The sequence below is a fragment of the Geosmithia morbida genome (genome assembly GCF_012550715.1).
Source record: "Geosmithia morbida isolate 1262 chromosome Unknown scaffold_5, whole genome shotgun sequence".
Taxonomy (NCBI): domain Eukaryota; kingdom Fungi; phylum Ascomycota; class Sordariomycetes; order Hypocreales; family Bionectriaceae; genus Geosmithia; species Geosmithia morbida.
Window position 1 is genome coordinate 1,383,501 of NW_023336192.1, and position 15,106 is coordinate 1,398,606.

General features: G+C 52.5%; 6 protein-coding genes across 6 annotated transcripts; 5 read left to right on the forward strand and 1 right to left on the reverse strand.

Annotated features, from left to right (window-relative positions):
* Window positions 1–441: 441 nt before the first annotated feature.
* GMORB2_6410 (Cyclin) lies at window positions 442–1,496 on the forward strand (the record flags this gene model as incomplete). Its single annotated transcript, XM_035468380.1, has 2 exons — window positions 442–887; window positions 1,013–1,496. The coding sequence occupies 2 exons, from the start codon at window positions 442–444 to the stop codon at window positions 1,494–1,496; spliced, it is 930 nt and encodes a 309-aa protein (XP_035322361.1).
* Window positions 1,497–2,211: 715 nt separating this feature from the next.
* Window positions 2,212–2,772, forward strand: GMORB2_6411 (uncharacterized protein; the record flags this gene model as incomplete). The annotated part of the gene is made up of 1 exon (XM_035468381.1): window positions 2,212–2,772. One exon carries the CDS (start codon window positions 2,212–2,214, stop codon window positions 2,770–2,772), a length of 561 nt encoding a protein of 186 aa, XP_035322362.1.
* A 980-nt stretch (window positions 2,773–3,752) lies between these two features.
* Window positions 3,753–4,315, forward strand: GMORB2_6412 (Histone chaperone domain CHZ; the record flags this gene model as incomplete). Its single annotated transcript, XM_035468382.1, has 2 exons — window positions 3,753–3,929; window positions 4,142–4,315. 2 exons carry the CDS (start codon window positions 3,753–3,755, stop codon window positions 4,313–4,315), a joined length of 351 nt encoding a protein of 116 aa, XP_035322363.1.
* A 1,638-nt stretch (window positions 4,316–5,953) lies between these two features.
* Window positions 5,954–6,853, forward strand: GMORB2_6413 (blocked early in transport 1; the record flags this gene model as incomplete). Its single annotated transcript, XM_035468383.1, has 3 exons — window positions 5,954–5,964; window positions 6,068–6,410; window positions 6,647–6,853. The coding sequence occupies 3 exons, from the start codon at window positions 5,954–5,956 to the stop codon at window positions 6,851–6,853; spliced, it is 561 nt and encodes a 186-aa protein (XP_035322364.1).
* A 637-nt stretch (window positions 6,854–7,490) lies between these two features.
* GMORB2_6414 (uncharacterized protein) lies at window positions 7,491–8,873 on the reverse strand (the record flags this gene model as incomplete). Its single annotated transcript, XM_035468384.1, has 2 exons — window positions 7,491–7,720; window positions 7,961–8,873. Coding segments are annotated over 2 exons (1,143 nt in total), but the record flags the coding sequence as incomplete, so codon positions are not given.
* A 3,688-nt stretch (window positions 8,874–12,561) lies between these two features.
* GMORB2_6415 (uncharacterized protein) lies at window positions 12,562–15,083 on the forward strand (the record flags this gene model as incomplete). Its single annotated transcript, XM_035468385.1, has 2 exons — window positions 12,562–12,648; window positions 15,021–15,083. 2 exons carry the CDS (start codon window positions 12,562–12,564, stop codon window positions 15,081–15,083), a joined length of 150 nt encoding a protein of 49 aa, XP_035322366.1.
* Window positions 15,084–15,106: the final 23 nt, after the last annotated feature.

The window sequence follows — 15,106 nt, forward strand, 5'->3', positions numbered from 1 at the left end:
TTTTTTTTTCTTCTTCTTTTTTCTTTGTTCCTTCCCCTTTCATTCCCCTCTCCCTTCTCTTCGTCTCTTCATCATCACCCTTTCGGGTAAAAAAAAATCCATATCATTCCCACTTTCCCTCTTCACACGAGAGGCTCGACGATGCGCCCCGCCGTCTCGACGACCCCGGATCCCCTCCTGACTCTGACTCCTCCTCGCTGCAGCCGGCGCCGACCCACTGTCATGTCAACGTACACGAGCCTCCCCGCCTTCTTTCCCGCTACGTAACTTCTCCATCTCCGCTCCTCCAGGTCGTCGACGACGCGCACCCACCACGAGAGAGAGAGAAGGCGACGACGGCAACGGCAGCAGCACGAACCGCCCCATGCCCTTGCCGGCGCCGGCCGATCCTTTCTACCGAGGCCATCCCACCGGCCCGCCTGTACTGCCAGCGGCACATTGATGAAGTCGCCTGCCAGTCCAGCCGCGCACGCTGAGCCGCGCCCTGCTGCTACTGGCGGCGGCGGTGGCTCAGCGGCAGCAGCGCCGGCGATGACGACCTCCTCCTCTCCTTCCTCGCAGCCACGCCCCCACAACGCAGACTCGTCCCAGGCTGTGCTGTCGCCTAACAAGCGGCGCGTGCCGATACCTTCGTCAGACGCCACCAACCAGCAGGGACGTGCTCCCTCCTCGTCCGACGCCGCACATACCCGGCCCCAGGACGATTCCTCCAAGACGACCAAGAGAGCCAGGGGAGAGGATGCGCCCCCAAAGACACTGCCGCTGCGGTACGAGCTCTGCGCTGTCGAAGATGTGGTCGAGCTCATCGCCAACATGCTGGCTGAGCTTATCGCGACGAACGACTACATACGAGTCACCAACGATGGGTTGACGCGATTCCACTCCCGGTACGTTTCCCCCTCCATGCTCTCTCCATATCCTCATCTTCCTCCTCGGTCGAGAGCTGAGGCCGGCACCACGCATATACCTCTCCCCTCCCCTCTCCCCTCTCCCCTGCTGACCGACTCGATAGAACGCCTCCCGGCATATCGGTGCGAGACTACCTCCACCGCCTGGCCAGACACGCCACCCTGACGCCGCCCTTGCTCCTCGCCATGGTCTACTACATCGACCGGCTGTGCCTCATGTACCCGGAATTCACCATCAACACCCTCACCGTCCACCGCTTCCTCATCACCGCCGCCACGGTCGCCGCAAAGGGTCTGTCCGACGCCTTTTGGAACAATGCCACGTACGCTAGGGTTGGTGGCGTACGGTTGGCCGAGCTCAAGCTGCTCGAGCTCGAGTTCCTCCACAGGGTCGACTGGAAGATTGTCCCCGACCCGGATGTGCTGGTCGCCTACTACAATGGCCTGGTCGAGCGCACGCCGGGCTACGTTCTCGAACCGGGCTCGTTATCCGATGGCAGTGCAGCCGACGACGACGATGACGGCGACGACGACGACGACGACGACGACGACGCGGACGAGAGAGAGAGAGACGAGAAAGACTCATAGGCCGGGCGATGCCCCCCTTGCCTATCCGAGCATGATCGGTATCGCTCGAGACCTCTCCGTCCGGCATTTCTTGGGTACCCCTCTCCCATGCCTGGAGAGACGATCATGCCTGGGAATCTTCCATCTTTCAGAGAGAACAGCCAAGGCGAAGCGGGAGTAGACGGGCAGCGCATTCGAGGAGCAGAGATATCTTTAAACAGTATCTGCCGACTGACCACAACACAGAAAAGGGCGAAAGTGATTATACGCATGCAGGAGTATCAAGGCGAATAGGAGTATGTCTTTCTGGGATGCGGTATGGATGCATTGGGTATATATCTATATACATATAGACGCTGGGCGACTTGTCACGCTGGGTCCTTGTTCCGGGGTTTTTTACTATTTTTGTTTATTTATTAATATGATTGTTATCGGTTTTTTCCTCAATCTGGTTCTACTAGAAAGCAAGGCGCCGGATGATCACGATGATGAGTATCAGTACATCATTATCCGTACAGAAGAAGAAGAAGCAGAGATGATGTGCTAGATGCTATCAGTCATGTTTTGTATCTGGTACGGCAACTGCGACATCCAGGGATTAGCCGGCTGACCTCACTTCCGCGCCATCCAGATTTATGTCCCACCTGGCCTTCGCCACCAATAAAGAACAAGGACAGAATACCAGAGGACCGGTCAATAGCAGCGACGGCAAGAAAGCGAGGACGAGGGAAGAACCATGCGCATCACGACATTCATATCGGCCCTGTGCGCCGCGGCACTAGCCCGAGCCGACCCTCGCACAGCGCAAATCTACATCCAACCCCTTTCGTCGTCGACCTCGCCGTCGTCGGACGCGAAGCCCTCCCGCCTCGCCGAGATATCGTACGACCCGCATACGTCGTCGTCGTCGACGGTGGTATCGTACGAGGCGCCCGATCTCCCCTCCTCCTCCGATGATGATGACGGGGAAGATGGCGACGGTACGGTGCTGGTCCGCGTGGGGCTCTACGACACCGAGAGCGCTCGGTGGCTGTCCGGGACGACGGTGGCGTCGGCCGACAACTTCGCCAAGGGCTTCTCGCCCAACATCATCCTCACGGTCAGTGGGGGCGGCGACGTGGTCGGCGTGGCGTGCAAGGGCGTGCGCATCGACGCCGGGCAGACGCGCGACTTCGGTCCCAAGGCCCTGGTCGTGGTGGAGGCGAGAGGAAAGCAGCCGGAGCTGAACAAGCCGGTTGTCATATCGACGAATGGGAAGCAGGTCGAGGAGCAGGAGAAGACGTTCCTCCAGAAGTAAGTGTCTCTCTTCACGCCTCTGAATTCCTTTCTTCTCTCTCTTTTTTTTTCCCCAAAGAAAAAGGAAAATGTTACAAACCTCACTCATCTGCGATCTGATGCTGATATGGGTGCGTGCAGGTACTGGTGGGCTGTTGGCATCGCCTTGTTTGTCCTCGTCAGCGGTGGAGGGGGCGATAGATAGATGAAGGGATTTGAGGATGGAGAGGGGTTTTTCTTTTCTCTCCTTCCTCCCCCCCCCGCCCCAATCTCTCGAGTTGACAGATAAAAAAAGAGTATAGTAGAGAATATGTGCCTGGACAAATAAAACTGTGCTCAGACATGCTCTCTACCTAGGGTCCTAGTAGCAGTCATGATGATGGGATGCTCGCCGTGATACCCGTACTCCAACGTCTACAGATGAGCTTTGCCGAGCTCACCAGAGGATCAACCACATCCTCCCTCTACGCACACGATGAGGAACGACATATGGCAGTTGTCAATGCACATCGTATGTGATGACTGCAGTCTGACGACGCGATATTGCTACAATGCCTACGAGTAATGCACGATATCAATGCAGCTCCCCACGTGACTCTCCATCCCAGCTTTGGTCCTCTCCTCCCACTATTACCACAAACAGACTAGCTCCGTTGCTATGCGAGTACTAAACAAACAGAGCGGCCCCCCCACCAGAGCAGCTGCCAGCAGCTGCTGGGGGGGGACCTTTCTAGGCCTGTCTAGGCCGCAGAGGAAAGGCAGAAGGAAAAAAAAAAGGCGAGGTCAGTCCCGCGCCAGCCCGCAGCAAGGACAAGCCATCTCTCACAGCTCATCCACTGAAGCTCTCTCACCTGTATTTCATCCTCCTTTTTTTTCCTTCTCTTCCCCTTTCCTCTCGACGCAACCGAAAACAAAATAAAAAAAAACCGACACACGCTTCAGACCTCATCCAAGCATACACACACCCAGACAACATTAAACACCTAAAACACCCCCCTCACCATGTCTGGCACTGAAGCTACCCTCCCCAAGGACCCCGCCACCACGGAGGGCGCTGCCGAGGATAAGGGCAAGGGAAAGGCTCCCGCCCAGGACGTTCCTCAGGACGGTGCCATGGACGAGGATGACGACGACGACGATGATGATGATGACGATGATGACGATGAAGACGAAGACGACGTAAGTAGTTCTCCCCGCATGAGCTTTTGATATTCTCTACAATACCCCTCACCCTCATGCCGCCATATATCACGATCGTTAGCTAACTTTTTTTTTTTTTTTTTTTTTCAATTTGGGGGCCGTTTTCGCAAAAAAAAAAACCCGGGGGGGGGGGGGGGGGGGAGGCTTGTTTCTTCTGATAACTTGTTTTTACTGACTTGAATAAAGGCCAGGATGAGGGCATGGAGGAGATTGACCTCAACAACATTGTCGAGGGTGGTCGCCGTACCCGCGGTCAGCAGATCGACTTCGCCAAGGCTGCTGAGCAGAATCCCGCCGACGATGACGATGAGGACGACGACGACGACTTCACGCCCCCTGACGAGGACACCAACATGTCGGGTTAGATGGTTGTACCGGTAACATTGCCCGATGACGACTTGATGGGGGAAACAGGATAGGCGAAGAGAGAAAGAAAGGGGAACAACAAAAACATGGGCGCGCATCCCCTGGGAGATTTGATCTGGTCTTGTATGAGCTTGTCGTAGGAGCTAAAAAGATCATCGGATCTACATGCCCCTCGCGCTCTTACCTCACCCTCACCCCCTTTGCATGGTTTATCTCTCTGTGCACTGGATGGATAGCATCTGGAAGGAAGAGAACAGCTCTGTGCAGAGGACGGTTCGTATACGAGTACACCCCGGCAAGCCATCAGGTGAAATCTCGTCCAGAAGACACATGTTATGGCTGAGTATTTTATGAAGGAATGAGCAGGGGAAGGAGGAAACTGTAAGGAAGATAAAACAGTAAAAGAAGCTATCCTCACTATGGTTGGATTGAGAGTCTTTTTTAAAAAAAAAAATCCCGAGTTAACGTGCTACGGTGAAGTTCCATAATAATGACTTGCATAAGACCATCTACATGAGATACGGTGAGGGCAAGTCATGGACAGTTGCAATGAATCGTATGTCAACAATACCAACCACATACCACGTTGAACCACGTTGATGTGATGCAACTGATACTAAGACGGTAAGAGCAAGCGGACGAGGAGAGAAAGAGAATCAATGAAGAAAGAAAAAGAAACAACCCCCCCCCCCTCCCCCCGAGAGGGCGGTGATGTGAATTTCAACGGAATGATATGTACAGGGTAAGATGCTTTGCCTTTAGGTACCAAAAGGAGGTCTTATATATGGACCAGGACCAGGGAGAAACACCGGAGGGACGGGGACGGGGCGAGCGTAGCAAGGAGAGGTCAGGATATCTCGCGAAGAGGGAGACGGGACAAGAATAAGAGTAGCAGCGGTGCTGAGCATCGACGAACACGTGACGGCACAGGCCCAGCTAAGAGCTATAGATGGACACGAGCTTTTGTCCAAGGGTACGCGTATTGATAGCCTGCACCCCCCGTTGTGCATCCCTCGTTCTGCGGGCAAAGCTCGACGTACTCTGGACTCGACCTTGGAAGAGGCTCTGCCATGACTCATGGGGCACTGCGCATTGTAGGCAAGAAGGCCACAAGTGCTGAGGCGGACAAAGTACTACGATTAAAAAAAAGAGCAAGATTTGAGATTTGAGTATCGTGTACATGTATATACAACTTCATCTACGTGGCTGGGGACGCTTATTATTATTGTCATATTTCCAAGTATCAATATCGTGATAACAGCGAGCTACATCTTGTTAGGTGGCCTCTTAAAACCCCCCCATCACTTCTAGCGCCTGAAAATGGATCCCTAGGCAGCATCACATACTTTTGTAATCTGTACTTTTGTCGTGTCGCGCAACAAGGTTAGTAATTTAACTGCCCCCCCCCCCCCCCGCCCCCAAAAAAAAAAAAAAAATACATACATTACAATTACATATATCATTAACAACAGCCATCCTTACCACCAACAAACAACTGAACATCCCTACATCCAACAAAACGACGACGACGCATCTACATCAACCCTACTATATCGAGCAAGGCCTACAAGTACAACGACAGGGTGCTCTACTCTCCTATTCCTCCAGGAATCCTTCACACATATACGCACATAGCCATGTCGCAACGGTTCGTCCCCCCGATCAAAGCAGAAAAAAGAGAAGAAAAAAAAAGTGAAAAAAAAGGGCAGGAGAAGAGGACTGATGAAGATGTGCATCTTCTTACCTTGCAGATTCGGCGTCTCATCCCTCCACCAGCGCGACGCGCGGAGTCAACTCTTTGCAGGCTACAACCCCGGCCAGCAGTCTGCACGATCGAGCCCGGGAAGCGTAGGCGGATACGGATACGGAGTGGGCGCGAACCCGTACCAGCACCGGCAACAGTCTTCGTCGGCATACGGCGGCGCTCCCATCACCCCCGGGGGAGGAGGAGGAGGAGGAGGAGGAGGAGGAGGCTTCCGATCGGCAACGCCGAATAGGAAGGGGCAGTATAGCGATGCGGTCCTGAATGAGCTGGAGAGTCAGAATGACGATCAGGTCGCTGGGATCCTCGGCAAGGTCCGGGTTCTAAAGGACGTGAGTGCTGAACTTGCTGAAGTTTTATTCTCATTTTCCTATTTTCCATTTTCTTTCAGAATCATTCTTGATTTTTCTTTACCTCCATCTTGCTTCCCCCCCCTCCTCCCTCTCTCTACCTTATCATAGAGAGAGAGAGAGAGAGCGAGAGAGACGAGGCACCTGGGAGGAAAAGAGGGGAAAAGGAAAAAAGGAAAAAAGGAAACAAGAGCTGACAATTTTGAAAAAAAAAACAGATGACATCGGCCATTGGTGACGAAATCCGAGAATCCTCAGCCCTAGCGGAAACGATGAACGAGACATTTGACAGGACCAGGATCCGTCTCCGGGGGACCATGAACCGCATGATGATCATGGCTGAGAGGTCCGGCATACCGTGGAAGGTGTGGCTCGGCTTCTTCACCTTTGTCATCCTGCTATTCGTCTACGTCTGGTTGTTCTAGACCTCTTTTTTTTTTGTTTTTGTTTTTTTGTTTTTTTTGGCATCTATACCACTTCTCTTACCCGAGTCTACCACATCCCTCCCCTCCCCTCTCCACCTTCGTTTTCAGAGACGAGGCCGCGCGAATACAGTAAGATACACAACAACGCATATCGACGACGATCAAGGTTTTTTCTTTATTTCTTTATTTCTTTCTTTTTTTTTGCTTCTTCTTTTCTGTACGATAAGAGTCATGAGAGAGAGGGTATGAGGGAGAGGGAGGTCCTGGTTGGGCGCTGGTACATAACTCTCTATTTTTCTACTTCTTCACATTGCTCTTTCAACGCCGGGGGAAAAGGGGGGAAGCGATTATTGCTTTGTTAATTTCTCTTCGTCTTCTTTATTCTATTGCTCACAATTGTAGCGTCCCTTTTGTAATAGTATGCGTATATGTATATATATAAACTATACACGGCATTTCATAATTCATACAGATATAATTATACTGTCCTCAACTCCGGGTGTGTGATGAGCGAAAAGAAGTCTGTCCGCCCTTGACTTGTGTGTGGAAAAAGAGAAAAAAAGAGTTTTTTAAAAAAAGGGGGAAAAAAAACCGCCAATGCTTATAATACAGGGAAAGAGCATGTAGCACAGACTAGTCAACCATGCCTTGCTCGTCTCGCCTGTACAGGACTACTGTCCATAAAGCTACTCTCATCCTGTGACAAGAAGCCGCTCATGTCCAGACTAGGACGAGGCTGACCACCTCGGCCAAAGTTCAGACCCCCTCCACGAAGGGTGGGAGACTGAGGAGGGCCGAGGGGAGCAACACGTGGTGCGAATCCGACGACGTCGTCGTCGTCATCATCATCATCATCGTCATTGTCCTCTCCGTGGTGGTGGCCGTGTCCGTCGTCACTGCTAGGCATCATGATGCTTTCATCGCCATTCTGCTCATTACCACTAGCAACACTACTGCCACCAGCACTGCCGATAGAACCGAGATGATGATGGAGAAGATGATGATGATGCTGATGACCATCATCGCTATCTCTGTCGCGTCGCATGTCGCTGCTTATGACACTAGCACTCACGCTGCTGCTCCTGCTGCTCCTGCTGCTCCTGCTACTCAGGTCGGCCCCGGAGTCGGTATGCTCGTAGCCGCCCGGCTCGTCGGCCTCGGGTATATCATCGTCCAGGTTGGCATCCATGTCGATGGCGTCGTCGCCGTCCTCTTCACCCATCGGGTAGGCACCGAAATCTTCCTCGTCTAGCATGTGGCCTTGGTCTTGCTCGTGGAGCTCCTCGTCCCCGCCGTACATGTCGTCCCCATCCGGGTCGCCGCGGACGAGGGCTTCGCGAAAGGCGTCGTCTGTCATGCGCATTCTCGCGGCGACGAGATCGTTCTGCCTTCCCTCGCGCATGGCCTCATCATCTTCCTCTTCGCCCCCTCCGCCGCCCTCCTCCTCATCGTCCTCCGAGTCTTGCTCGTCACTGTCGCTCTCGTCACTATCATCCCCGTCATCGTCCTCATCATTGGACATGAAGTAATCGTCTCCGGCCTCGGGTATATCGTCGTCGAGATCCTGCGCCCCGTCGAGCTGCACGTCATCCATCTCCCCATCCTCCCCGTCTGGCCCCTCCCCCCCGGCAGCAGCGGCGGCAGCCTCCGCTTCCGCCTCGGCAAGTTCCTGGGCTAGCTGCTCGCGCCGCATGGCCTCCTGGTGCTCTTCCTGCTCGCGCCTCTCCTCGAGGAGCTGGTGCAGCGTCTTGGGGATGCCCGGGGGTTTGAGCCAGTGGCTGCCAAAGTTGGCGACGCCGTGCTTGCGTCTGGCCATCCAGAACTCGTCCATGGCTAGGCGGTGCAGGGCGGTGCGTTCGAGGGCCTGTCCGCGTCGACGGCCGTGGCCACCGCTGCCACCACCATTGTGACCGCCGCGTTCGCCGTTCTGGTGATGATGGGGGTCGTTGGGGAATGCAGTGTCGTTTGACGGGCTGGCATAGACCGGACTTCGGGATGACGAATACCACAGCGAGTGCGACTGGGGCGTCGGTCAGCTAAGCTTGTAGGGACAGACAAGACGGGGAGGGGAACGGAAACATAAAAAAAGATGTTTGCGTCCGTGAACTAACATCTCGCGGGGTCAAATCTGGTAGTGGGCCAAACATCTGGGCCGGGGTGGTTTGGTTCGGGTGGACTGTAAGCCACACCGAAAGGCCGAAGAAGAAGAAAGAGATAGAGTTGGGAAGTGATGAGAATCGGGTTTGGGCCGAGATGGCGATAGCTTGTTGCTACGCGTCTGGAAGAGAGAGTTTGGCGATGATGCAGAAGGATGATGCGGGCTTCGCGGAGTGGGGCTAGGGACGCGTCGAACCTGCCCAATATGCGCGCGCGTAATCTACCGCGCGCCAAGAGATATGAGATCTCAGGGTCCACACTCAGCAGGTAGAGGAGATGGGAAATATTTGGTTCAAACGAGAAGTGATTTGTACTATGCTGACAAGTAGACTTTTTATTTATTTTTATTATTATTTTTATTATTTTTTTTTTTAAAAAAAAAGGTGGTTTAATGTATTTTTTTTGTATAATTCTTTTTTTTGTAAAATGTTACATGCATTCCGAATTGTAAAACAAACATCATGTAAAACATGGAGTTGGGCTAGTAAACAAGTGAAGCCAAAATGCTGTGTCAGACAGTACGGCGATGGTTACTATCGATATATCATGACTCGTACCATCGAAAAAGCAATGACAGGAGCAAGACTACAATGCCAAGCTTTTGGGGGTTAACATCTCCCCATGGAAGGCATGGGTTTCTATGGGACTAAATATGTCAGTTGATTTTGGAACCGCGGCCCATAAGAGGAGAAGACTTGGCTGCCTCAGGATCAAATTCAATAAAGGCATGCCAGAAAACCCACCGCTTACAGCGGCTCCGAATTTTAATCGTCAGACCAGTTTCGAAGGAGGGGAGGGGCAAGAGAAAGAGCGGCGACACACAAGATAGAGAGGGCAAGGACTAGGGGGGGCAAGCAGGTGAGTTGGACGCGGGGGACATTTGGGACTATGACTCTTCACGCCGAGTAGAGTTTGACGGGGAAATTGCCGCTTGATTATTGGCAACGGGAAGCAGATGTGGTCCACAGAGGGGGAGAGAGGAGAGGTCTCTCCGTATGAGTATGCAGCCGTCCTGAGGATGAGGAAGGAGGAGTGTTTCGGAAGAAGTCGGGTTGCGAGCAGAGAAAAAAAAAAGTTACGGAGGCAACATCAGTGGCGAATGGATTGGTACAGACAGAGGAGGATACCGTCCTCGTACATGTACAGTAATTGTAGGTAGACCGAAGCCGCTCCATTCCTTGGCCTTTCCTTACGACGTTACCATTCGCCCCGCTGCAACCAGGCCTTGTTTCTGTCCATCTTTTTTTGTCACCCTGCCTTCCACACAGTTGAAGAAGAAGAAGAGTTACAGAGCCGATGTCGGGGGAGGCTGGGATCCCTACCGAACCCCCCCCCTCTTTTGGGGGGCATGTTTGAGTTTGTACAACTGCTCTCTCTCCCTCCTCGAAATGAGCCGTGAATAATGTGTGTGTTGCTTTTAAATTCGCCCCCCCCCCTCTCAGAGAAGGCGAGGTTGAAAAATCGTCTCCATAGAAAAGCAAGCCGGGGGTGGGGAGGCCCGGGGGGTGGATAGATTTGTGGTCTCTGAGGAGAAACAGTTACGTACAAAGTATGGAGAGATGGACACTGATTTTGTAATACACATCTAGACATTCGCTGCTTCTTGCCCAGGGATCCAGAATTTAACCTGGAGTACTGTACGATCTGCTTTTAGTACGCAGCAGTATTTGCCTATTCTGTACGGGGAAATAAGCGTGTTGGCTATACAATAGGAATATACACCAAAAAAACCACGATGGCATCAAATACAATGGTAGCACAAACAGTGACGATGACGTCGGATAAGAAGATCGATAGATAGAGATATAACATGATGAACCACGGGATGGTGAAACAAGTAATCAGGGCGGAGAACATGTCACCTGTCGGGCAGAACATGTCCGCATATGCGTACACGGGAGCAACACCGGGCTTTCTTTCTTTTCTTTTTTTTTTTTTTTGTGCCAAGTATTATACAGGAATTACCAGTAATATTGATCATATTGTAGTATCCGTACCGAGCAAGAAGAGAAAAACAGAGCCTCTTCTTCAGACAAACCAACAAAGGTGCGGGGATTATTCTCTGGTTGTCTCGGAGGGGGGGAGTGTCTGGAGAGAAAAATGCCTCTCTCCGTGGCTATCGTTGTCGTAGCTTCTGAAAATCCGGGCTTGCTGGTTGGTCTCAGATAAGGCTACTTTGGTCATTGCTGTGATTGGCCTGTTGGGGTATTTTTATGATGTCGATGATTTGACATTCGCATATTATGGTTTACCTACGGATGCGGAGTACGGATACAGGCTATGGATTGCTACCTGCTACTCGTACTTCACCACCTCTCGTAGCCTCGGGAGCGTTCATTGACATGGGAGCCGTCGTAGTGTCTATCGGTATGGGCATCATCAAGTCCGTCGTGGTCGTGGGTAACGCCGTCAATCCGTCGGCCCTACGGAATAAGAGCGTCTGCATCCTTCGTCACGACAACTAGCGTTGCCAGCCAGCGTCTCAGCATCGATCGCCTACCAGTATAATTTATTATTACTCTCTCTACGGGCTACGGACCCGAGACCAATCCGTACAGACTGCAGATCTAATACTAGCCAAGTTCAATGTGCTCGTAATACGCTCGTAATGACCGTCAGCTGGTGCGCATGTTGTCACGACGGTTCCATTGGCCCGCTCGCACCTTCCTGGTCGTTCTCTCTGGCGCACCATCCCTCCATGGTTTTGGTTTGTTCTCTCCCAGTCTCTATGATGACATTGATGATTCAGTGGTCTCTGTAGTCTCAGATGGCACTGTGAACGAAAGACGGACAGCCATGGATGCATCCTTCTCTTCTCTCCTCCTCTCTTATCAAAAGGTCAGAGACAGGGGGAGAAAAAAATCACCCGTATCACCGGGAGGCTGACATGCTCGAATTGGCCCCATCGGCTGCGTCAGGACTCAACCAACCAGGCAACATCCAACCTGGATGCAGGACGTATGTGTAGAGTAAAACTAATGAGTCTGGTGCCGTTTCCCATGTGCTATTGACGTTGCCCGCCGCCGGGCCTCCCCCAGTTGAAGTTGCAGGGGGGGGGGGGGTGTGGGAGTGTATGCATCGTCAGTGCACAGGGCCCTTGCGCTGCTGCTTGATGCTGCTGGCCTGCATGTGGGGACGGATGCTGTTGAACCTTGGTAGGCTTAGCCCGTGCGAATGCTGCCTTTTCGGATTTGGCCCTTGTCCTGAACCCGTCTTCGGATTAAGGCAAGATGTCTGTCTGTGTCTGGTAGAAATACCGAGACTCGCCGGTCGAGTAGATGGGTCAACCCCGAGATTTGTACGAGGGGTTTCTGGTGTCTTGAGGTAAGGCCATTGTGGTTCGGGGGGGGGTAGGGTATTACCGTGGGATATACACAGTAGTACTCCCATCACCTCTACGGAGTACCTGTGATAGTACTTGGCTCACACGCACATCATGGTAAGTCAGGAATAAAACACAAAGACAAGAGGTTTTGTGTCGCGTTGATTTACACTTACCTATGTGTTATATCCTTTCCCTTCTTTTTCGTATTAGTCCAGTTGTGGCCATCATGTTCACCATCACCCTTGCGACCGATGCCAAAGCATATTCCTACACTCGCCGAATAAGGTCAAGGGCAGAGGAGGTAAAGAGCGATGTGTGTTTGGAACGGCATCCACCCGTTATACTTCTAAATGAGCCTTCTTCTTCTTCTTCACCGTGCCGTGCACTGAGTCCCCTCTCCGTTCATCGGCATCGGCCAGCCACACACACACACACACACACACACACACAAGCACATCGCACATGGGATGACAGGGCACACAATTCATAGAGAAAAAGAACAATGCAACAACGTACAGCCGGGTTGATTGGCATCAACAACGTAAAATGAACCTACGCATTGCACCCCTCAACCTCTTTTCTTTTTCTACCGGCCCTCTTCTGGGAGCGGTTCATTTTGGCGCGCAGAGACACTCGTGAGCGGAAAGTGAGACTGAGACTGAGCATAAATACTCATGCCACTACCGAGTTGGCACTTTACTCTGCAACGATGCAGGAGTATATAATGTAGAAATGAATCCAAGCTCTCTCTCTCTCTCTCTCCATCCCGGACTGTAACGCACCCCTCCTACTCTCTCGTCTTTCCCCACTTCCTCGCCTCTCTTTCTATCCAATCCCTCCTCCCTCGGCCGCCTCCGTTGTCGAGTCAGACTCTGCCGCCCTGTATTGTGATTCGGCTCTGCATTACAGCAACCCCCCGGTCGGTCCCTCTCTCACTTTTCTCTGCCCGCCTCTTCGCCTATTATTACGTCGTACTGCCTTCGGTCTTGGCACATGCGCGCAGACACGCACGCTCCGTAGCCCTTTCTGCCCCCCGGAATACCGGTTCAAGGCTTTTATTTCTTCCCCGTTGTAAAATTACTTTTTGAGAACGCAAGGTATTCATCTCCTTCTTCCCGCAGGTCAAGCGAGACCGCTCGGCGACACTCGCCCAAATTTCAGTAGGATAGATGAGAATACATGTAGATACTCCAATCCTCGTCACGGAGATAGGCAGCAACACCGGTTGTAGTCGTAATAACACACACTCTCCGCCATCGGTACTAACTCATAGTGGTTGATCCGCTGCTATCCAAGCCACCACCATCAGAGAGGACCAACCCACTTTCCGTCCATCCAACCGTCCCTCTATCACCCGCCCCCCCGCCCTCCATTCTAGAATAAAAAGCAGAGCCCTCTTCCGCTTCCCCTCCTCCCCTCTCGGAGCTCCGTTTTCTGCCTTCTACCTCTTCTTACCTCTGATATTCTCTCTCCATTGTCCATCAACTTGACAACGAGAACACCCCTGTCCTTTTTTCCAATACAGGATCACTACCTGCGAGGACCACGCCAGCAGGTGAGTCCAGTCTGATCTCTTTTCTTTTCTTCTTTGGAGGAAATACAACAGCACACAAACACACGCACACACACACTCGAGAGGGATTCGGTTGAGAGAGAGAGAGAGAGAGAGAGAGAGAGAGAACACGGCAAAGCCACGAGGAGCCAACCTTTGATTTCTTCCGGGGCATGGCTTCTTCTGCCTCCGGCCAGTCCATCACCGCCATGACGAGGCTGAACAAAAGAAAACGATACCACGGGCTGGATTAACCCTGACCAAACGTTGGGTGGCCATTGTTCTGTGTAGCTACGCGCAGTCGCACGACAACTTCAACCCGAGGTATCAATGAGCCTCGTCGGATCACTCCCCCATCCCCAGAGAAGAAGACGAGCCACGCTTGCCCGTAGTGGACTACAATCACACTCTGGATCATGGGGGGAGGGGAGGGGCCCAATTCTTGTCTCTGCCTGACCCAAGACGGCGTCGCCTCAGTTGACAAGTTGCTGCCCGCCATGCGCCCTTTGCCTAGTGGTGGGAATCCTGATGCCTCATGGTGGTGGTGGTGGAGGGCGCGTCGCATCGCCGCATAATACAACACAATCGGCTGCGCAGCAGAGAACAACAGTTGGATGGCATGGCACATGAAATCATCCGTGTGGGAAATGAATGTATAGCGACAACGGAAGAAAAAGTGTCTCCTTTATTTTGTCGCCATAATCTTGGCGTTGCTACTACCCGTACAGCGGCGTCAGAGGAGGAGGGGCAAACGAGAGAGAAAAAAAAGAGGGTAACCGTGGGGCAGCGAATCCGGAGCCAGGCATTTGTGAGAAAAAAGAAGGAGCTATGCAGAAGATGTTCCACTCCCCCACTTTCCACATCTAAGGCCTCTAAGCACACGCCCCCACCCCAACCAGATGGACCATCAGCCTGGGACATACCCCCCCCCCCCTCTCTCTCTACCTGTTCAGAAGTGAGATTTGGGGGAGGGGGACTCATGACAAAGACGTTCTCGACTCTCTCTCTTCTCCGCCTTCTCTCTTACCATCCTTCTGTCGTCATTCATTCCGACTTTAGACGGAGCTGTTTATTCAATTTCCTACCGGAACCTTTCTTTTGAAGCTAACAATTCTGATATCAAAACAGACCAGCGTTGGAGCGGCTTTCGCTGCTCTCGCCGGACAACTTCCCCTCTCCTTCTCTCGATTGACTGATTCGGTAACGACGATTCTCAGCT